This window comes from Tetrao urogallus (genome assembly GCF_951394365.1).
Source record: "Tetrao urogallus genome assembly, chromosome: 7".
Lineage (NCBI taxonomy): Eukaryota > Metazoa > Chordata > Aves > Galliformes > Phasianidae > Tetrao > Tetrao urogallus.
In genome coordinates this window covers 43592351-43616571 of record NC_136820.1, presented here as the reverse complement: position 1 = coordinate 43616571, position 24221 = coordinate 43592351, and the positions used below count along the sequence as shown (strand labels likewise).

The 24221-nt window shown below is 38.6% G+C and overlaps 1 protein-coding gene across 1 annotated transcript in view; it reads left to right on the top strand.

Moving 5' to 3' along the window:
• The window catches only part of RBM33 (RNA binding motif protein 33), a gene marked incomplete at both ends in the record, with an annotated part of 89155 nt that overhangs the window by 1312 nt on the left and 63622 nt on the right, over positions 1-24221 (top strand). Inside the window, 4 exons of the mRNA XM_079538145.1 lie at positions 6524-6602; positions 12788-12836; positions 14733-14809; positions 17357-17657. Coding sequence (XP_079394271.1) covers positions 6524-6602; positions 12788-12836; positions 14733-14809; positions 17357-17657 — 506 coding nt within the window. The remainder of the gene's footprint in view (positions 1-6523; positions 6603-12787; positions 12837-14732; positions 14810-17356; positions 17658-24221) is intronic.

Here is a 24221-nt window from a genome sequence, read left to right as displayed (position 1 = left end):
ATGCTTACTGTTAGTATGACTAGTCAAGTAAAATTCCTGGTGGAAGTTCTTAAGTGCACTTCTAAACTCACTTCAAAAAGCCTGGTATTTACAGGAATGGCATACACAACTTTTCTTGATAAGAGGCTGCTATCTAAAGTCAATAGTGATATCCAATTGGGCAAAAGGCTTCCTAGGTGAAAAGACCAGGACAGTGTGGTTATTTAGCTTAAAAGCTGTTCATTACTTGATCAGGTTTCAGCTTGAGGAGTTAATGTTTTAGAATTCATTCTCAGAGTGTTTGTTCTTGACTTTAAATTGTGGCGATACAACAAAATGTTTTATTATTATTATTATTATTATTTTTTTTTTTTTTTTTAAGGATGCTTACAGATGATTAGTAAAGATGTGCAAAATAAGTATTGGAAAAATAAATGGAACTTGAGTGTGACACTGTTTTGACATAATGTTTGGCAAAGTGAAGAATTTTGTCCTTGCAGATGCAGATTGTTGTCTGCAAGGATATGATGCGGGGCCGATAGTTGAAGTACGGAACTGCTGTGTCTGCTCAACACTGTGTGTGTCAGATTGGATGGAAGGAAGGAAGTTGGTTTGTCTGTTGTGTAGATTGTATAGAGTTGTTGGTCACTTTTATTTTTTTTTTTAAGCTCTTGGGAAACATTGGCTTGATACATAAGGATCGAGTGCTCATGTGTGCTCTGAGATCTTACAGTTGCTTGTCAGTCTGTTGATATGGTTAAGGTGGTGATTGCCAAACTTTAGTGCAAACCTGCATGCAAAACTGGGACCAGAGCAAACATTGAATGTTACAGTATAACAACTGTACGGTATAGTTGCTGAAATTTTTTCTTGATATTTAAAATGTAGCTTTAAATTGATGGTAGTAATCTTGTTCAGGATGAGATGGTTCAGCACATTCACACTAAAACTAAGCAAGAGCACTTGCTGATTGCTTGCTCTCTGATAGCACTGGCACCTTAATGGGTAAAGCTTCTGTGTTTATGCCTGAATGAGAGTAGAGTCCTGGATGTGGTTCATTTTCTGGGTTTTGCACGCTGCTGCATGGAGTGATGCAGCTGGACACTTACACTGAAATGTATACACTCAAACTGCAGGGTGACAGAGACCTGTATCATGAAGTATGGCTGGGCTACTGTATCAGCTGAGGACTAGTGCCAGAAAACATTACTACAAGCATATTTGCTTTCAAGCATAACAGTTCTAAACGTATGTATGTTTTGAAAGGCTTTAAGGAAGAGCTACATTTCTCCACATATATCATTTAAGGTCATTATAATTATTAGCCTAACCAGAGTATCACTTGCTTTTGTTATTATTGCTGCTTTATTTTTTTTACGAAGCTGAAGCCAAACCCAAACTTTGTTACATCAAATGCTTGACTTAAGATTTTAGGTCATATAGAACTTACAGTCTAGAATGTTAAAGAGGGTTGATTGTCTCAGGCTCAGCCAAAGGGACCTCCAGACAAGTAGTGTTACTGGTCCACCCAATGTTTGCTGGCTATGAAAGGTACTGAAGAGTTGAAGTTTCTCATTGGTGTCCGAAGCCATTTGGGAGCTGAGCTCATGTGGATTTCATTTCAGCCTTTGGCCTTCATTCACTGTTAGACGTGCTTGTGAGGCAAGAAATCATGACACTTACTGTTTTTCCAAAGCAAATGTATTACTAATTCCAAGCAGGCTTTGGAAACATTTTCTATGACTTGGTTTAAATGCAACCTTTTTTTTTATTTTATTTTTTTATTTTTTATTTTTTTCCTCCTTTAAGATACTCCTTTCAAGCACGGATCAGGAAGAGCTTCAGTACCTGTGGCATATCACTGTTCGTTCCATTCTTATAGCTAGCGACTTGCTTTGCGTCACTATAAACGTGGGAAGAAATCCAGAAGCTGAGGGACACGTTGTGCAATTGCTGTGTTGTGACAGATGCTTAATCACTGAATGCTTGAGGCTTGTATGAGTAATTGTTTACCAACATGAAGATGATATGATGTTTGTCTCTAAACACATAAACCAAACTGTTTGTGTTTGTGGGGTGTTTTTCCTGCATGTGTTCTCCTGTGCATAGAACAGTTGTTTGAATGAATGCAGTTTTTATGATAGGGAGCTTGACTGTCAGAAGTGAAGCAGGAGTCATAGTCCTTCATCACGTTTGGTTTGCATCACAGGTCAGGGGTTCGTGTTGACCCCGTAACTAATCATAACAAGAAAAGCACAAGTTTTTATTCAGTTGGTACTAATAGTACAGTTATGTTTCCACCCCATGTTTTAGCAATGGCTGTTCCTCTTGAAGCTTGCTATTCGCCTGTATCACATAGCAAGAGATGTGAAAGAAAATTCAGTAGAGGAAGGCAACAGCACTGAAGTGGTGTGCTCAAGTAATGGAAATCCAGGCTATACAGTACTTGTGTTGTATTAAATCTTGCGATGAAACATGAAGAAAATGTTTACCAGATAAGCTTGTACACTGTTTTTGATCTTGCGACTCGTGCTTGTCAGGTTGTCATATCGAGTGTTTCGAGCACAGCACTGGGGAATGGGAGAGATCAAGATGGAGATGATTGTTTTCAGATCTAAGTATAGAGAAGCAGTGTTTTTCCATGTAGGTAATGACTTTTCCTTTATCCCCATTTATTTATTTAAAGTAGCCTCCTTCAGTTGTGCCCAGAAGCAGTACACCTAGTTACTTTAAAAGCCCGTTGCATAAGCAGTGTGTGATAATTTTTTTTCTTTTCCGTTGACTGGATCTTCATTGCAAGTTTTAGCCTTTCTTCATCTTGTTTAGGTTAAGGAGAAATCTTTGGTGCTTTTTCAGTGCCTAAAAGTAATGGTAAGTGTGGTATTTTTGATTGTGAAATACTGAAGCGGGCCAAAGTACGTGATTTTGAACTGCGAAGGAGGTTCCAGAGACCGTGCAGAGTGTGTGCAGGTGCTTTTGTAGCAACAACAGTGTGGCCATGAAGTGTTTTTCCCTGGCTGGAAATCTTGGGTTGCAGTAACACAGTAACGTATTCCATCTTAGCAACAGTTGCTATGTAGAACGACCTTTTTAGGCTGCCTTGGTACCATTTTGAGATATGTGGGAGCTTTGCTCTGCAGTGTTCTTGCTGATTCACCTCCCACACTTGTGAGACTTTGACTGTGTGGCTTAGGACCATTTTACATGGAAAATTATTAGTGTAAATTTTACTGAAAGGAGGACCAGAGAGTAGGAAATACCATCAGCATAGCCAGAGGGGAAATGAGGCTTGAATTCAGTGGGTTTCTAGTGTGGGCAAATTGTTCTAATAAGGTAGGAGGAGGGGAGCAAAAGACCACTGCCACAAAAAGACAAATGAGATCAGATATGATGAAAGGAGAAAATGAGCTGTACAACAGCTTACAGCTCTGCTCTAGCTGCTCCAGGTGAAGTAGGAAGTAGTCAGACCTTTTTAGTGTAGGGGATGAAGTGTGTTTGGCAGTCTTTGTGCTTACTCTGGATTCCAGCTGCCCAGAGCCCTGTGAGGCAGGCAGGCCTAACAGCAGCCAGGGTTGGTCATTCTGCTGCATCCTGCAACTCTTCTGCAGCTTTGCAAATGGTGATTTTCTCAGTGCTGCCGTGAGGAATAACCAAGTATTGGATTATTTCTTTCATTTTTCTAAATAACTGGTCTTTCCTGTTTTGTCATTCAGTTAATGCTTTTTTTTTTTTGGTATGTGACAGGTCTTGTTCTTTCCCTTACAGTGCTGCCTGGAAGTTAGAGGCTCTCTGTGTTTAGTGATCAACTGTCAGAATCTTCCAGTCGATACTATTAATCTACACACGCCTTGGTGAGCTTTGCCATGAACAGCATGAGTTGCAACAAGGAGCCCTAGCTGTTGTGTTACATGTCTTGGCAGCAGTTGTAGTGTTCCATCCCTGGCTGCAGTGATATCACTGCAAGAAACACAAAACGTCTTTCACATCCTGCAGTGGACATTTTCCTGCTTAGAGGCCCTATGTTCATGGATTTCCCTCCTTCATTTTTTTCCTTTCCACCTTCCACATAAGATAGAATTATTCAAGCAAGAAAAAGTCTTCTGTTGCAATGTGCCCGGTGCTGATTGTTTGTCTTTCTGTAAAAGTTAATGTTTATGAGTACTTAACCATGCTTGACACAAAGATCAACTTCTTCAAGGGGAAACATCTACAAAGGTTACACGGGTTGTTGTTAACTGTTTTTGCCTGCGTGATTGGAAAACGTAGCTTCAGAAACAAAACCTCAAGCCACTCTGCCAAAGATATGCTAAATATCAAGTGGCACTGCATGTGTAAGGCCTCGGTGTCCATTTCAGTGTTTGCTGTCTCAAGCCTTGAATCTGGGACTGAATAATGTTTGCAGGTCCATGGCTGGGTGGTAACCTGATTTTCTAAAGGAGATTTAAGAACTACTTTGCATTCCGATGATGATCGATGGCAAAGTGGTGTAATTTGTGGTGCTTGTTGTCAGTGTCAAATGCCAAGGGACAGATAAGTATAAAGCCTAGAAAAAAAAGCTTCCTCTCTTGCCACAAAGATCCTGGTGTCGTAAGTGTGTGATGAGATGGGAAATGATGGCAAGGAAGTGATGGGGACATCTGGAGCAGCTCTTAGAAGCTCCACTCACTGCTCACACACTGACTGGGCATTGCTGAGGCTTTGGGATGCATCCTGCCACACAGCACTTGTGAAAAGAGTTTTGAAAGAGTGTAATGCAGCTTTGGATTTTGGTAGGAGTTGCTCTTCAGTAGAATGGGAGGATTTTTGAGAGGTTGGAAGAGTTGAAGTTTGTGTCAGTGACTGAATGGGGGTCCAGACATGCACTAGAAATTTGACAGGAATTTGTTCTCATCATTGGAGGTAATATTAAGTGGAAGCACTTTCCTGTCAGTGAGACAGAAGTATCTGGCCTAGAAAGATACTGAGTTGTAGTGAAGAGTTTTTCTTTTTTGCTGTACAGTAACATTAACAGAGAAGAAGATTTTGGTGTATAGCTTGGTGCGTGCTGTCTAGATTTAAACTTAGCTGCAGTTCAAGTCCATCTGTGTAAGAGTTGTGTGCTGGATTTCTTCATGACAGATCTAAGATCTTGTCTTCAAGCTGTGTTGGTTTATAATGAAATGCTCTATGCTTCTAAAGGTGGTACCTGGGACACAAAACCTCAGGTTTTTTTGCAAGGAAAACAGGCAGATCATAGAAAGAAATTGCTGACTTTGTGGTGATGATGATTGTTTTCCATTGACTTAGTCTGTGAGCATTGCTAATTTGGGTTACTGCAAACTCAGGCATATTACTTTAAACAACCTTTGTAGGTGGTTATATCAAGTGAGTGCATTACTGCAGTTCAGCTGTAAGAACAGTGGCACTGCAGGATATTTCTGCCTTAAAATGGCAATCCACTGTGATAATCCCTGCTGCATGGTCTTGAATGATTATAGGGAAAACAATGTGGCAGTTCTTTTAGTGACCACAAAATTGGATAATTTGGTGTTCAAGAGGAGGATAGTCTGTGTCTGAATATCTGGCTTTTCCTTATGAGTAGGATAGGAATTGAAGGAGATTGTGGTACGTGGATGTTTGAGCAGAGAGGTGGAAGTTCGGAGTTTGTTTCAGTTGTAAAAACACAGAATATCATTTAAAATATAGCCATATCTGAGGGCAGTAAATGGAATCAAGGAGAGTTGTTTTTGTCTACTGTTTCAAAAGCAGCGAGTTGCCACACATCTTTTATTGCATTGTAATTCATACTGAGCAGTCTTATTTTCATAGTTACATATGATGGAAAATTCAGCTCTGGGAACATCACTAAGCCAGCAGTTTTTAAAAGAAGTTTCAATTTTTAATGTTGTTTTTTCTTTTTGATTTGTGTTGGTCACTAATACTTGTATTTTGGTTATGTGCAGAAGTGAATAGATGTGTTGTTGCATGTGGTGAATGCTGAGATTGAGTTTTAAGAGGAAAGGTAGATTTGGGTTTGGTGGTTTTTTTTTTTTTTTTTTTTTTTTTTTTTTTTTTTGGAGGCTTGTTAAGGGCAGAAAAGCAGAAAACCAGTTGATTGTTGACATTGTACTTAGACAAAGACTTGAGCACGGATTGTGCTGGAGGATGACTGGATATCTGTATGCTTAGTAACAGTGAGCTAATTCCAGTTCTTGTGTAGTTTGTTTTCTTTTAAACTCCGGCTGAAACAATTGAAGGGTTTTTACGCCTGACTTCCTTCGCTTCCTTCAACTTCTTGGGGTTGCTGGTGCCTTCCTGTGTTGTGCTGATGCTTGCTGTCATTTTCAGAGTACCTTTCCAGGACCCCGGTGTGGATGGATGGGTGTGATGCGCACAAGGCAAGCAAAGAACTGTTGGGCATCATTTCCTTGACCTCCAGTGTGCTTGAGCTTCATGAATTCCTGGGAAGCTTCTGTCTCTGAAGTGGTTGCTTTAGAAACAACCTTGAATTTCAATAAGAATTATTTCACGTAGTTGCCTTTTCTTTTGTTTTGTATTTAAACAGATGATGACTTTGATCAATTTGATAAGCCTGGTGCAGAAAGATCTTGGAGAAGAAGAGCTGGAGATGATGAGTGGGACAGGTGAGTAGAATGTTTTTATGTTCAGCTTCTGTATATTAAATGACATTGCTGTGTTTTCTGATTCTCACATTTTGTATTCTAACATTTGCAGTAGTGCACATTTAGATACTAATGAAGATGTTGGTTGCTATGCATGTGTCAGCAGATGTTAGACTGTGCCAAATGTATACTTGCCTTGAGGAATATAGAGAGCACTATGAAGAGATGCTATTTAAAATTAGATAAGTATAAAGCGTTTGTGGTGTGTAATTAAATTTACAATTACTGTCCTGGTTTTCCTCTACATCTTTAGTAGGGTCTTAATAATTGGCTTAAACAGATTTTTTGCTAGTACTTGAATTTGGGGATTTTTAAAATAGATGTTTAAATTCTTCAAAATCCTTTGGTAATGGAGCTTACATATGACCTTCTATTGAAAAATATATGACAGCTATGAGGATTTAGAAATATGCATGAACTTGGTTATTTTTGGAGAGTGTGTGTGTGTGTGTGTGTTCTGAAAAACCTATGTCTAACTGCTGATTTGACTTGTCTGTTCTTTATGGGAGAGAACTTTTCACTTCCTGTGAAGTTGATTTTTTTGTTATTCCTGTTTGGCAGCTGAGAGACTTGTTCAGACTGTGCCAGTTGTCACCAGGTTTCACTGTGAAAAAGGGGAAAAAGATGAAACAAGTCTTATCTAATAATCACTCTTGTGATTGTAGTAAACAAACTTTACTGTAAGTAGTTTTCCACTGAGCTGAGCCGTGGGAGTGAAGCAGCTACTCTGCATTTATTGTCATTCCTAAGGGATTAGTTAGTTTCCTCTTCCGTGCTTTCCTGCTAGGCTGAGTGAGCAGTTCTTATTGCTCTAGGAGGTAAGTAAGAATGAATAAGGAACTCAGACAATATCTTGAGTGTACAATGTTCTGCTGTGAAGGATATTGCTGCTCTGTCATGCCAGCACAGCTGTGGGTTGGATGGTGAACTGCATCAAGGAACTGATCTGCTTTGAGAATGCAATTAAAATAACTTGTTGGAGGCAACTCGCTGTACTGTGCTGTCTCCCAGCCCCAGAAATGTGATGTCGTGTTTGAGGTAGCATGAGACACCTCAGAATTACTGAAACCAATGTCATGGACAAATGTTAGTAGTAGAATATCTTTTTTTTTTTTTTTTTTTTTTTCCTTTTGCTTCTGACTTCATGGTCGACTTTTAGATGTTGGTTGGCCCCATTTGTTTTGTAGCTCTCCTACCTTGGCTTAGAATGACTAAATCATAGAACTGCTCAGGTTGGAAAAGACCTTACAGATCACTGAGTCCAATCACGACCTAACCACACTACTCTAACTCTTAACAACCCTCTATTAAATCCTGTCCTGAGCTACTGTTACTGTGAAAAGTGGTTTGGAAGAGTCAGACAGTTACTCCACTGGAAGAAGCAGTGCATTGCTACGGGTAAACCCCTGGTAGCAAAGCTATTTTCATAGGACTTGAGAAAGGTTATGGAGTATTTTCACTAAGCTGAGACTTTGAAACACAGAGTTTTAGACAAATGCTTTGTCTTTTAAATTTGCTTTCATTTTTTTCTTGATTTATTATTAGAAGTTGTATTTTATTTATTCTTTAGTAGAATTGTAAGGGAAGTGGTTTCAGGTTCAGTACTGGTGATTCATAGAATCATTATGGTTGGAAATGACCTCTAAGATCATCTAGTCCAGCTATCCATTTACCACCAATGTTGCCCACTAAACCATGTTCTGTAGTACCACATCTCCACATTTCTTGAAAACTTCCAGGGACAGTGACTCAAACATCTCCCTGGGCAACCTGTTCCAGAGCCTGACCACTCTTTAGGAGAAGAAATTTCTCCTAATATCCAACCAGAACATCCCCTGGCACAACTTGAGACCATTTCCTCTTGTTCTATTGCTGTGACACAGGAAAAGAAGCAGACCCTCACCTTACCACAGCCTCCTTTCTTGTAGTTGTAGAGGGCAGTAAGGTCCCCCCGAGCCTCTTCTTCTCCAGACTGTTCTCCAGAGTAAGCGATCCCAGTTCTCTCAGCTTTTCCTTGTAGGACTTGTGCTCCAGTCCCCTTACAGCTTTGTTGACCTTCCCTGGATACGCTTCAGGGCCTAGATGCCTTTCTTGTAGTGAGGAGCTCAAAACTGAACACAGTACTCAAGATGTGGCCTTGTCAGAGCTGAGTACAGAGGGTCAATCACCTTCTACCCCTGCTGGCTGCATTATTTCTGATACAAACAAGGGTGGCATTGGCCTTCTTGGCCTCCTGGGCACACTGCTCGCTGATGTTCAGTTGGATGTTGACTAATACTCCCAGATCCTTTTCCTCTGCGCAGCTTTCCTGCCTTCTACCAAAGCCTGCAGTGATGCATGAGGTTGTTGTGGCCAAAGTGAAGGACCCAGCACTTGGTCATGTTGAAGATCATCTCAATGGCCTCAGCCTGGCTATCCAGCCTAAGTCCCTCTGAGGGGCCTTTCTACCCCCAGGCAGGTCAGCACTTTCTCTCAACTTGGTGTCATCTTCAAACTTGCTGAAGGTGCCCTCGGTCCCATTGTTCAGGTCATCTGTATAGATACCAAACAGGACAGACACTGGGGATCACCACTCGTGACCAGTAACCAGCTGGATTTAACTCCATTCACCACTGCTCTCTGTGCCCAGCCCTCCAACTGGTTCCTTACCCAGCAAAGTGTGTATCTGTCTAAGCCATGGGCTGCCACCTTCCCTGGGAGAAATCTATGGGAGACAAAAAGCCAAAAGCTTTGCTGACATATGTAGAGTATGTCAGCAGCCTTTCCCTCATCCACCAGGCTGATCACCCAGTCATCTTGCTGATCATTTGAGAGAATGCTTCCTACAAATTTATCTAATGGAGCATTATTTCATTTGCAAATGTTAGAATTATTAATATTTTAATACTACTTTTCCATAGATTGCAGTGCTCTCTTGTGGAAGTGTTGACTTCTGTGTTTGTCTGGGCGACAGTGAATACCTTGCTCCTGAGTATGTTATTGCCTAATGTAATTGCTTGAAACTTTGTAACTGCTGGCCCTGTTCTGTATAGGTCATGGTTTACTGAAAATAATAAATGAACATGGGATTTTTTTGATTCCTCGTGCTTTGTTTTGCAACTTTTCCTTACTTTTCTGGGAGGAGGGTGAGGGGCTGATTTGTCATCCATCCACACATGCACTGCATTGCTTCTTAAGAGTCCCATCCCCCAGACATGTAAACCAGTTTGAATTCCCAGCTCTTTCTGTTCTCAAACAGTGGAGGGTGATTACTGAGAATCAGAAGGGCTTTATTATTTTGGAGTACAAATATCACATTGTTCTTAGAGAATTTTTCCCATTGCTTTTCTCTGGTTTTATTTTAACATTCTTTCTCAAAACATTTGTCCTTGCTACTGCTCATGTTTAATGAGGCATGCTCATGAAATCAGAGGCCAGAAAGGCCCATATAATCTGATGTGTTTATCACGGGCTGTTAACTTATATGTTTATCTCTACAAGTAGCTGCAAACTTGAGTTTGGGAGAAATGTACCGTTCTGGTGCTGTTCAGTGAGACGACAAAAGTGATTTGATAGTTGATTTTTGTGGACATTTATTTCTTCTGACTCTCCTCTGGGACAGTTTCTCTGTACTGGCAAAAAATGTCTTCCATTTTGTTGTGTTTCTTTTTTGAGGGTATTTTCTCTTGCTGATCTGGTGAGCTGAATTAATTCACTGGGGGGAACAATGAATATTGAAGTCAAAGAAGGGCAGGTAATGAGTCTGTCTCTTCTGAGAGCAGCAAACTATTTGATTACTGTAGCCCTACTTTCCTAGAACTGCAGCATTAGGAAGACGTTTGTCTTGGTGATAGTGAGGATCAGTTTCCTTTGGAACTGTCACGGGTGTGTACTTTTATTCCAGCTTAATTTGTTTTGTATGGCTTTGGTATCAGCTTGCAGCCATTTGGTTTTCTCTATTTTTCCCTGCTGACCTAAAATCTTGTAGTAGTGGTTTTGTTAGTTGCTTTAAGAAGTGAGATCTGGTAATTCTGGTTCCTCTTCCTTCTGACCTGTAACTTCAGATTTAGCTATTTAAAAGAAGCTTGAGCCATGTATGCTTTATTGTGTAGGCTTTCCACTATTTCTTTGTTTATTCAAATAGTAACCAACTTTGCTCATTTAGAAGAAGAAAAAAACAACGTAAACATAGAAAAACACTATGAACTATGACAACTTCCCAGTTGTTATGAGCTTCTTTTATGTGCTGGTGCAGTTTTTTTGATTGTCATGTTATATTTAGAGTACGTTTGCAATTACTTCTATTGATCAAGTCTTTCTTAAAAAGGAAAGTAATCACATCAAAAGTTTTTTAGTGATATGTTGAATAGCCCTAAATATATTTAGATAATAAAGTCAATCTTTCATTGTTTTACAGTTCTGATCCGAACTTCTTACTAGCTTGGCTTGCTTTTGTCTTTGAATGTTTGTGCAACGCATGCTTGCTGTCTCTTGCAATTTGTTTGGTGCTATTTATTAAAAGCTGTCAGTGGTGGATTGTACTGCTGGGAAGTGTTTTCAAATCTCGGTGCATTTGTCAGGTTACTGGCAGCTAATTCTGTGCTGAAGAGATCAGACTTGTTTCCCTACCTTGGGTTTGGCTTTAAATTGTTTGGAAACAATTCTGTTACAGAAAGTTTTCTGTCTCTGAAATGAAGGGCTTAAATTCTAGCTCTTCTACTCACTGAATGCGTGGTATGTCTTATGGCCTAATTTGTGCTTAATATTGCTCACAGTGATCACAGAACAGTTGCTATTAATGTTCAGTCATTCCTGGAACTGTTTGAGATCGGTAACTACAGACAAATACTGTGTGCAGGTGATAACATCCTATTTAGTGCTGATAAAGAAAATAATCACTTTTCTCAGAAGATTGTTTTTTATGTTTTCAGGCGCTATCTGTACACTAGCTAGGTCTTAACAAGGTTTATCTGTCAACTCTAGCAATGCTTTATGCCTTGGGATTGCCTTTAACTTTAAGTCTTCCTCTGGAACTCTAAAGAACTCTTACGCATTTACTCCAGTATGACTTTGCTTTCTAGTTGCTTTGAAAGAGTGGCAAATACATTCTTTTTTTGTGGGCAGAAATACTATGAAAACTATCTTTGCTTTTGATTCTGCTCATAAAGACTGTTCTCACTTTGGGGTATTTAATTTGTATGTAATTTGATTGATTGTGGGTTTTTTTTTTGTTTTTTGTTTTTTTTTTAAGTGTGTATAGGTTAAAATGGATTCTAATTCTTGAGTTAGAGTTCATACATCAAATCACTGTCATCTCATTTTAGTATTAGCTGGTGCTTGTTCTAATATTGGCATTTGGCAGTAAGAAGTATTTTGTATTGAAGGGTGGGTCTCCTGGGGCTAGACAACCTTTTCACTGAGGAGAGAACAACTTGTTTTAATCATAGGAGTGTAGTTCCTTATTGTTGCATCCTCTTTATGGCAGAGATTTTTATATGATGAAAGAAGTTTTGTGAGCCAAAACCCTGTATTTTTGTTTCCTGAATTCTTAGTCATTCTCAAAGTGGTGGTGAGCCACAGACCTGATTTCTGTAGTCCCACAGATGTCTGTTTGACCTGTCTTTATTTCCTCCTCCTGAAGCTTGGAGCTTTCACAAAATCTATAGGCCTTAATGCCTCCCAGGTTAGCTGGTTTCCAAGTGCTTTCTTCTTCAAATGCAGCTTGGATGGTGTAGCCTGGAGGCTGAGTTCTGCCTGCAGCATGGCATTGTTTCACCTGTAGCTTCTGTGGGGAAGTGGGAAGGAGCAATTTGGACAATATGCCCAAGAGGCCTTAAAAAGAAGGACCTGGAGCAGGGATCTGGCTAATCATGTCGTAAAGCAATATGCTTTGCCTAGGTCTTTGTACTTTGTCATGATAGGATGGATTTGGAAAGGGATAAAGAGAAATGAAGTGTTTGCACAACAGCAGTGATACTTTAATGTGTCTGGTTTGCGGTTACTTTTAAAATCTTTTTTTTTCAACTTGCTAAATGTTTCGATGAAAGGAAAGCTTTGTGTGGAATCAGTAAAAATTCTCAAGTTACTTTCCTAAGCCATGTACCCGAAATAATGTGTCTTTCTGTTTTCTGAGGTTCAACTTTGAAAAATGTCTTAATATTTTCCAGTGAACTTGAAGATGATTTGCTTGGAGAGGATTTGCTTGCTGGCAAAAAGGTAAGAGATGTACATTAAGCGAGTTGTTATGCGTATTGAAATGTGAACTTCATTCATCTTGTTCACTGTAGTTATTAGATGTGGCTTTTTATGTATCAAACATCCCCAAAGACAGCCATGTTGCTCGAGTATCTGAGATCTGCTGTTCTAGCAGAGCAATCTGTGCCTGTGTCTTTTAGTGAAATGCCTCCAAGTATGATGGTTTTTAATTATTTTAAGTTTTTTTTTTTTCTGAAATAGTATTTGTTCTTGAAACATACAGTTCAAAAAAGAGTTGATTCTCTAAATTGATTTATCTGAAGTTCAAATTGACAATTAAAAAAAAAAAAAAAAAAGCTTCCTGAAGCATTCCTGAGAATTCATTTAAACTGTCAGTTTCCTGTCTGTGTAAAGCTATTTAAAGAATACCAGTAATGTTGTGCTGCTCATTCCCAGCAGTGTTCTACTGAGGTCTGTGTGAGGTGCTCTGATTCATCCTGGGCAGTGAGAAAAGTAAAACAACAAAAGAACGTAAAAAGTCAATAGTATCTGTAGGTAGTGCTACTATTTTGTGGAGCAGGTAGGCAGAGGATTTCCCCTTCTACAGAGAAGGGAAGGAGCAGCTAGTGCTGGAGAACATAATTGAATTTACAAAATTGAACCGTGTAACAGAACTGATACCTGAAGGAGGAGATAGGATTTAATGCTTGGGAAATCAAAACTGGCTAGTTGCCCCTTGCTTCTCTTTATCTGCTAAATGAGTTAATTTATGAAATAGTTTTTAAAGTTATGTTTGAAGATGACTAGGCTTACGTCACCCAGATCCGGTAGAAGTTGAGTTTTAATTGATGTGGTTTCCACAGTCTAAATATTAAAAGCTAGCTTTGTGAAATTGCTCTGTCAGTAATTTCTGTTAAGATAGGAAATCCTGTTGTCTGATAGACCGGCTATTCAAAATGTTAAATGTTATCCAAATGTTAACTATATGTGTATATATACAGTGGTTAAAATGTGAGTTGATAAAGCTGCTCACTTACTGAAATTAATCTGTGTGAATATTACCAGTATTCTATTTCTCCAGTGTTTGATGAGACTTGTGCCCTCCTTCGTTGTGTTTGCAGTTTTCTATCTTAGTGTCTTAGTGCTCAGCAGTTTGTGTGGGTATGGACTTGAGTGGTGGAGTAGTGCTAGGCTTCTTGGGGAGTTTTCCCTGAGCTGTTCAATCTAAACTTGCTTCTACTTAATCCTGTCTCAGTACTTTCAGTACTATCCTTGTGTAACCTTTCTGCCCCCATTACTTCAGAGCGATGGGAATAATGTGGCTAAGCAAAGCCGTGGTTCTCTCCTGCTGGTGTGTAATTATTTAGAACAAAATAGTTAAAACATGTGTATGAAGAAAGTGAAATTATGATTGGCAAATAAGGAGTTTAGAAAAGTCACAATATTTTACTTCACTTGAAAGCAAATTATGTTGTGTCAGTGTTCTTAATATCATTACATCGTGTCCTCCGGCCTCCTAAGTATTTCTGCCCTTTAGAAAGAGGTGTAACTTGGTGTTTTTCTTGAGTTGCCTGATACATCAGGGTCACAAGGCAGTAAATAGGAGCACTGATGTTAACATTTCTCTTATCCTGGTCTTTCAAATGAGTTGTCATATTTAGCTACGCATGGGAATACCTCAGTGAAAGTCTAGATAGCTGGGCACATCTGAGTAAGGCTGTGAAATGTTTATTTACAGATTTGTTGTTTTTTTAGTATTGTTTTTTCTTGAATTAGGTAATTTCATTGGAGATATGGTCTCAGTCTGAAATATGTTCCTCATTAAAAAATAATGCCAATGTTCAGAAGTTTGAGTAGTTTCTGTAGTTAAACTTTGTGTACTTCTTCTGTTAATGATTGACTTTTTCTGAAATCTAGAATCAATCAGACTTGTCAGATGAAGAGCTGAATGATGACCTCCTGCAGAGTGACAATGAAGAGGAACAAGAATTTCGGTATCTCTTTTCTAAAGCCTGTGTTCTGGATAACTGTGAAGTTACATGCACAACCAATATATGCAAAGTGTTAATGGCTACCACTGATGATAGCTAATAATGAAACTAAAGCTATACTGAAATTGTTATATATTTGAAACATACTTTTGCTTCTTAGTTACTTAATGGTGTATTATATAGTGTGTTCAGTAGCATTATTAGCAAATGAGTAAAATGATGTTTAGCTTATTTGAATAAAATTAACTTAATCAAAATCTATACTAAAAAAAATAGTAATAACTTGAAGAAATGACATCTCCTGTGCTGTTTAGGACTATCTGTGAGTCTTGCAGAACTTGTGTTCTATGCCTTGTTTCTGTTGCAGTAGACTTTGTCCTCCTTGACAAGTCCTTTCACTACCATTCTGCTTTTAAAAATGTATCTTATCCCTGAATATCTTGAGGAGTGGAGCTCCAGAGTTTATAAAGCTTGAACCATGGCTTAAATACATGTTTAGAGTACACAGCAGGAAATTTGTGTGAAGTTTTTAGGGTTAAGCAAGGATGTAGTTGTTTGGGAGCTTGAGGAGTCTGCCCTGTGAATGCTGTATGTTGATACAGATCTTAAATTAGCACTTAAATTAGGTGCATTACAAATCCAAATGGCAGTCTTAATAGTGTTGTGAAAATTTTGGTTCAGATAGGCTTGCTCAATTATCTTTATCCCAAAAAGAGGCAGAGGAGTGTCTTTCCCTTTCTTTATTTGAGTAAAGGGAGAGACTGGGGGGCCAACCCTGCCACAGAGTGTCTCAAAGTTTTGGAGGTGCTGAGTCTTTTCTATCCTTACCTCTCTCCTCCTTTCTCCCCTTGTATGTGATCCTGCTGTGTATCATAACATTGCATGTGCAATTAACTCTTAACTTTATGCAGTCCAAGGTGAATTAGTTAATATTATTTAGCCTATTAAGCCTGTACAGTAAGTCCAAAGTTCCTGAGTTCAAGCTCTCAATCGATTGCATTTGCTTCTCCTGGTTTCCTCGGATTCTTCTTCCTGATAAACCTCATTTGGGGAAAGTTTACAAAATAAGTACAGCTATCAAGCAGAAAGTAATTTGCAAAACTTTGCACAACCTGTTTACAAGGATGTCTTGTAAGCAAGCCTCAATAGTTCTGAGCTGGATTGAAAGGTATTGGAAGATGCTTGTAATGCAGTATGACTGCTGTTTTTAATGACCTCTTCCTTTGGGTGCTGCTATTCTTGATGTGTCATGCTGTGCAGGTGTATGTTATGAATGGTTATGTTGGTGTTGCTCTGAAACCTCCTTCCTGTCTTTGGTCTGGATTAGGACATGGGGATGCCTCCCTTTGTTGGCTTGATGATGGTGAGGTAAAATATCTCTGACCGTTCATCTCTGTACTGGCTGCTCTTCCTACTTGCAGGAGTGGTCTGTTCCCTTCAGCATGGGAAATCCTTGCTGTTTCTGCTCTGTATTTCCTCCTTGTGAGCTATGGGCAGCAGGGATAGCTATGTGACTGTATTAGTGCTGAGAAAGTACCTGAAGTGTAGTAGTGGAAGCAGGTTTCTGTAGAAAATTATTGCATTTTTAGCAGCTTTATTGCCAGGATATGAAAGCTTTGGTCCACTCCTCTCCCTTTGTTTCCACTGAAACTAGTCTGCCTCTATAGTTGAGAGGATAATGATAATCCTGCATAATGTCTTGGTTATTGTGTTAAATCTTCTCCTTCTGATAGATGCAAATTGCTCAAAGCTGCCTTGATTTTTGTGCCTTCAAACTTACGAAAATGGTTGATAATAGGAATGTAATTTGAAAAGCAACAACGAAAAGCAATCCTTTTTTCCTTGTACCCAGAACCTCTCAAATCAAAGAGCTTTTTGTCCCTGCTTTTATAACTGGTCTGTGTTAATGAGTCATTCTTTTCTGTGTTGATGACACTAGCTGTGTCAAACAGTAAATTCTGAGTTTTGCTTTTCTTCCAGATAATCTTCTTGATGTTTTATTTTGCTTCTATTCCTTGTCTATACCAGTGCTGTTACTAATTTAGAATCTTAGGCATTTAGAAGACATGCATATGTATTTGTAATTTTGACAATATGTATTATATTAGAATAGTGAATCTGTCAAAAAAACAAACAAATTCAGTGTAATTAAGAATGAACAACATTAATGCATACAATTGAAAAATAATTTACAGGTTTGAGAGATTGGGAAAGCAAATGCAGTTATGGTAACTTTGTGAATTTTCTGTTAGTCTTGGAATTAAAATTAAATCCAGCCTGCTTTGGTTACTGAGCAGGACTTTTGCCAGTTTGACCTGTTAAACCATCTGGCTGGTTTGATTCCCCTGGTCAAATAGCCTGCAGCTAGTGATAAGCTGCAGTACAGTATGCATTGTGAGAGCATGGCATAGAGTCAAATAGTGTGTGAGGTACAATTTTATTCATAGACTCACAAAATATGTATTTGTTGGCTTTATTTTGCTCAGCCTTTGTGTGCACACTTGAGGGTTTTATACTTCAGCCTTTTAATCTTTTTCCCTTACGCTGCAGTTCTCAAGGTGTCACGGTTAGCCTCAATGCTACGTCTGGCATGTTTACATCATACGAACTCTCTGAGAACATCAACGATCCATCAGTCGAACATGGGTCTGGGTACAACCAAGGAGAAGATGAAATTGGTTACGACAAATCTGAAGCACCTGAAGTGTATGCTTCAGAGTATTCTGAGGAAGGACATTACGAAGGCAACGATCCTGAACTGACAGAAGACCAAATAGAATATGGAGAAGAGCCTGGAGAAGATGATGAAGTGCTAGACCTTGAAATCAATGAACCCCTGGATGAATTTCCAGTGAGTTTCTTTCTATTGTATCTTCGAAGATAACATTGCTTCACGTGCATGGGGTTTCAGACTGATTTGAAAACTGTTTACCTCCCTAGGGAGGAGGGGAAATTAGACCTATTATCACTGTCTGCCAGTTTCTTTATCTAGGCTGTGACAAAGTTTGTGTTGACAGCTTGTTTGGCGGTAGGTAATGCTCCTTTGTCATGCTGGAAGGCAGTTGAGAATCATGACCTTGAGGATTGTATCCTTAAAGAAGAAAACAGCTTTGTGTGGTGGAGATACACTGCCAATTGTTAGAAGTACTTAATGCAAAAGCTTTTATCCAAGCTTTAGGCAAGATCTGATAAAGTCTTTCGAAGGTGAAAAGATTATTGACCTGCTAAAGACATCTTTAAGGTGCTAATATCCCAAAGTGATTGATGTCCTGCTTGTTCATCCTTTTTGTAACTGAGAACTGTCTAAACCTGAATAAAGAGATTGGAGGTTAGTTCAGAAAATGTCACCTGCATAATTTGGTATGTTTTAAACAGTACGTTAGAGAACAAGTGCTGGCTTTAATTGCTAGATAAATGATATAATCTTAATTAACACTGTATGTGATCAGTGAGATGTCTTAAAACGTCATCAGACTTCCTGAGAGGACATTTTTGTTCTCTTTTACTGATCAGAAGTATACAGAGTTATTGAGAATTGTAGAGAATGTAACTCATTCATTTGTAAATGATCTCTGTTTTCTAAGAATATTTGTTTTTGTTGGACTAAAATCTGGTGTTAATGTGTGTGTGCTGTGGGTACCTGTGTCTTCTGGAAAGAAATTACTGCAATTCTTGCTTCATCAGTGGATGTAGAAGTACAGAAGCAGATGGCAGCTTTATGAGATGACATTATTGGAAACAATGAAAACATTTCGGTTATATGTATTTTTTAATAATATTGAAATTATGATCTAATTAAAAGCCTAATAATTATGCCTCCTATGATCTATCACTTATAGTTGAGAATTCTGATAGATACAATTATCATCCAGTTCTGAAAATGATAACAATGCATCCAGAGCCTGTTTCTTGATGGATTTGTTTCTGTAAAGTTGGCCTGTGTCTTCACAGTTTCTTGCACTATTGTTTTAGGATGAAGATTACATGCAGTCATACAATCAGCAAGCAATGGAAGAACAAGGAGAGTATACAGCTGATGAGGAGCTGGAAGAATCACAGACAATGACAAATGAATCTGAAGAGGTATGTTGTGAATTTAATGGAAAACCAAATTGAGTTGTTTCAAAATTAGAATTGGCAGTATTGCTGGGTAAGAACTAATGCAACTCTGCCAGTGTTGAATTACTGGTGCCATTACTCTTTTTATATAAAGATGAGCTGTGATAGCATCTAACGTAATAGCACTGCCGGGTACACGGAGTGCTCTCTGCACCTTGGGCTGATAATTGTAGGAGAGTTCAAAGTGTTTGTGTTTAATCTTAGGTTCAGCATTAGAAATTTTAGAAATCCTTTGGAGTAGGAGAACAATGATAGTGCACTGTGGTTAGGCTGTTTAAAATCACTGGTAGCAGTGGTGCATCACTTTTCAGATAGGTGATTTCCTGCTGTTAAGAGTGATGGTGGAGCTTCCTGGTATCACGTTTTGAGGATGAGTGAGAACATAATATGAATATTATGACAAAGATGAAGTCTTTGTTTTGAAAGAAGTTGTATTGGGACAAATTTCTGTGAAGTTCACTTTAGCTCTTTGGTTAGGAAGGGAGGGGTAAGTTCCTTCATTTGCAGGGAGGAAGCATGTGCCAAAAACTGTTCAAGTATATCTTACAGCCTGAAACAATGATATCATACTTGTTACTAATTTGCCTTCCACACCAGATGCTTGCTGCAGAGGGATTTTTTTTTCCTTTCCCCACCAGGAATCTGGTTTCATATTACTTTTATCCAGTTCTTAATTAAATAGGATTGAGTGTGATACCTGCTGAGAAGCGTAGTCAGAGTGTGTGCCCTCTGTGGAGACTGAACTCATCAGAAAATTAATTCCTCAAAGACACAGGAGCATTCTTCTCTGAGGTGCTAGCAAATGGGTGTGCTGTGGTACTTTCCAGTTGCATGAAACTTAAAATAGCATTTTGGTATAGGAGCAGAGATATTGAAAGACAGCCTATAGTGTTTACTCTTCTGTGCAGGTGTGACATCCTCAACCACATGTAACTTAAATATCATTTATTTTGTTCGTATTAAACTTATCCTTAAAAAAAAGCAAACGAACAACTAGTACAACACTTGAAGAACTACTTTTTCTCCATTCACTGGATAAACAGTTCTCTTGTGTTCTAAAAGCAGTCTGCACTTGTGCTATCTGCATCCAAGGGCTCTGTGAGATGGTGAGAGCACTGTGTGTTATATAAAATCAAGTACTGATTTCTCTGTCAAACTTACTGCTTAGAGAAGGCACAGCTTTGTATTTAGAATATAGGGAATATTTATTACAGAACTCTTGATTAGTTGAAATTTTTCTAGTTCAGAATTCAGTTGTTTTCATTCAAAAGGCAACATGAATGCATTTTTAATTGACTTTTTAATAGAAGTTGTTCAACATGGAATGCAAATGTTTTGTCTGCTTCTTTATGCACTTGATCTATATTCTGACTTGATTTGCATGCTTTGCAGATTGCTACAGCTTTTTTATTTCCGAGATAGTACTATCTTTTTATTTCTTTTCCATTCCAGGTGTGTTTTATTTACTTTTGTATGTAGGCTACCAATCGGATTCTCCCAAAGAGTATACCACAAGGAGAGAGAGCCAGAGTATGCACTTCTGTGTATGATACAGATGCATGTCTGTAACTACAAACATTTTTATTATTTGGATGTTATGTAATGTACAGTCCTCACTAAATCTAATAACATTCACAGCTTGCAAATGAGTAATCGTTGGCATCTCTCCTGTGGAAGATAGAGCGCAAGACTGGAGCCGTATTAAATAAAGTACAATTAAATAGTGTTATTTTTGAAAATTGGCATCTCATTAATGGAAAGAGCTTGATAGAAGTGTTTTGCAGTGCTATATCTTAAGCAATTTCCACATTTAAAAAAAAAAACAAACCTTGACCAAAAAAAGCTCCAAGATAAATAAACACCGTACTGTATTGCATGAAGAATTTGTAAGTCAAGAGAAAATCCCACTGGCTGAAGGACTGAAACTCGATGCGGGAGGCTGATAAAAACAGAATTGAGGGACCTGTTGGAGTGGCACTCGAGTGGGAAGGAGTGCCAGGCTAGGACTGCTTTGAGGCATACTTTTTCACGTGATATTTGATTTGAATTGGTGCCTAGAACTCGGATTTTGAAATGTGGCAACACTCTGTGGAGCTTCCTTGGAAACTACGGAAAATGGTTTTGCCTTCACTAGATAGAAAGGAAGGCTTGCTGCCTAGGTGTTTCAGCAGCAAATAAATGTAGTAAAACTGTCAGCTACGTGAGTTACTGTGTTCCAAATATTTTCAGAAGAATGATATCCCTAATTATTTCTAGAAAATATTCATTAAAAATGAATTAGAATTCATAATTCCATTGTCACTTTAATGTTGGAACCAATCTCCTGTGAAGTCAGTGATGGAGGTTTCTCATTGCATACTTTTAAGCCATGTCTTAAGTTATGCTTGTAAAAAAATTAGGCTTAGATGGAAAATATTTCAAAAAGAAATGCTGCGTACTTGTTTTCTTTCTATAAAATAGAGACATAAAAGGGAAAAAAAAAAAAAGCCAACATTTGTGTTTGTTGGGAGAGCGTTCATTGTATGCTTAGCTAGATCTCTAGTGTTACACTTTCGCTCAAGTTTCATGATACTGCTTATCAGCCTGCAGGAGAATGATAAAAAGCTGCAAATCAGAACAGTCAGATTGTAAATATTTTTCAAAAAATACTTAGAAATTCTGAGGTTTGTTTAATAGTCCCATTTTCCATCTGTAGGTGTCCTTGGAATTGATGTAATGCCCTCTTAACTGCTCTGTTGTTTCTTGATCCCTCAGGATTGAGCAGTTGCTGCTTAGTGTTAGCAGATAAGCAGGGGCTACCAGAGGCCAGCAAAGTAATAAAAGATTCTTTTCGTTTCTAATTTTTCTTGTGGAAGAAATATGACTTAGCCTTTACAGTGCTTACCTGGTTTGTGCCTCTTGGCATTATGGCAGAAAGGTCTCCAGAACGCTTGCCCGTCCCATCTTTAGGATCCTGAACTAAGATCAGCACTGAGCATGCTGACTAGTGCTTTGTGCTGCTTTCCTTGGGCTTTCTATGCCTGTTATCAGTTTTGCAGCTGCCTGGCGAGCTGTTGGTGCAGGAACACTCATTGCTCTGTAGCAGGTCATAACCCAGCATGGGGAGTTCTGGGCAGTGACTGGGATTTAAGGCGTAGTTATCTGATGAGGATGGTAGGGGAAAGGTCATTATTACTTTTCCTAATAATGAAAAATCAGCAAAGCTCTAGGGGAACTTTGCACAAAGTATTATAATGGGCAATGTTAAGCTTCTTTTGAGGAGAGTTGCTAAGAAGCCCTGGCTGGCCAGTCAGGTGATGTGGAGTGGCTGTTCCAGGGCTGTTCATGTGTGTAGAGGGATTCACCATTAGCTGGTATTAATTAGGGTCCTTTAAGTACTGTTACCTATTAATTCACTGCTTGCACTTGATTTCTTTCCTGAAAAGTAGCATCTTTTTATATACTGTAATACCAGGAAAACAATTCATCTTATCTAGCAGATAATAGAAAAGGGTATCTTGTGTGCTACAGCTCTTAAACAAGTTATGTTGTTGTGGGCTAGGGTGTTAAACAAATTGTGGGCTAGGGTGTGTTTTCCTACACAGCTCAGATAACCTTTCCTGGTACTGTATGTAGAGAACATGTGGTTGACTGTCTGACATGTTCACGTCTCCATCGCAGCTAAATAATCCCTCAATAATAGGTATAATCAGACTTAGACATCAGTCAGCATTCTCAAGCCTTGCCTTTCCTCAGTGCCTGCTTTTTTATTAGCTCTTTTCAATATATTTTTTTCCTTTGATAGGCAACACTTGTGTGGCTGTTATTTGTTAATAGGTTGTGTGAGCATTATACTGATGAAAAATGTGAGTTAGACCCAAAGGACCACAGGGCTGATATCAAGTGAGTGAGAATAATAGAGTAATGCAGGTGTAGAGAAGTTGGAGAAATGGCCATGTTAACCATTCTGGGCCTGATTCTTCAGTCCAAACTATGTGCAGAGCTCTGGATGAGCTTTGTGCTCATACATGAAATTATATGACTGAAACTTGACTTCAATGAAAAAAAAAAAAAAGTGGAATCCCAACACAGTTTTTAAGAGTCATGAGCAGCAAGAATAGATATGCCTGGGTTTTTATGTTCTGAAGTAGAGCAAGAGGCTCAGCATAATGAGAGCTTGTCCCACAAAGGAACCATCCCATGGCTTCATGATCCTGAAGGAAAACGAGCATTGGAACAGTGAAATTATGGCTTTTAAGGTATTTTGAAGTGTAGATTTAGTGGAGGTATTGTGCTGTGCCTTTCCTTCTTGGAACTCCCTCTTTTGGAAGAATCACAGAATCACCAATGTTGGAAAAGACCTTCAAGATCATCCAGTCCAACCATGACCTAACCATACCCTAACAACCCTCTGCTAAATCAGAAAACTTCTAGCTTTCCTGTTTCTGTTCCTTATTTTTATTAAACTATGTTAACATTTTTTCCTTGTTAACGTGCCTCCTTTCTTCCAACGGTTTCAACTGCCTTTCCTGTGAGGTGTTCTGATTTCATGTGGATATGTTAATCATACCAGTTGTTCTCAGTTTGGATTTTTGAGGCTTGCATTTCTTTCAATCTTGAAGGACTTCCTTTGCCTGCCATCCTGTCTGTTGTTTATAATTTTATTATTTGATATGATAAGCCTGTGTGTAAAATAAATATCTCTAAAAATATATGGCTTAGAGCTTTTTGTAAACTTAGGCTGTTTGGTTAGCTTTACCTTGAAGAATTTTTACAAAGTCAGGAAGTACAATGCTTGAATATGTGCTTAGATTGGATAAACAACAATCTGAAATGAGATGGGATCAGTAACTCAATAAAGCCCAGTAACTGAACACACGAGACCAAAGCTGGTGAAGCTTTGAGCTTAAGGTCTTACATTGTGCAATCCTGTATAAGTTGAAGATGTTTTGCCAGGTCCTATCTTTTCTTGTGATTTTTTTTTTTTTTTTTTTAATATAAAAGTGGGCTCCTGGGTGATGAAATAGGCAATCTTTTGCACTATTCTGCTATTAATTCCTTTTTTGATGTTTGACTTAGTATCTGTCTGCCTGACTGACACCTTTTGCCTTTTTCATATAAATTACTGCACCAATCTGGTTAATTAGAAGATTAAACCGTTTTTTGCATGTCATATTTCACTCACTTTTGAACTGTCCAAGCAATGTAAAAGTTGTGATGTATTTAGTGACTTCACAAAGAATTAAATTGCATGTGCAGTTTCTAAGAAATGAGCAAGTAGGCTTCTACAAAAAATGGCCAACTATAGTAACCAAAT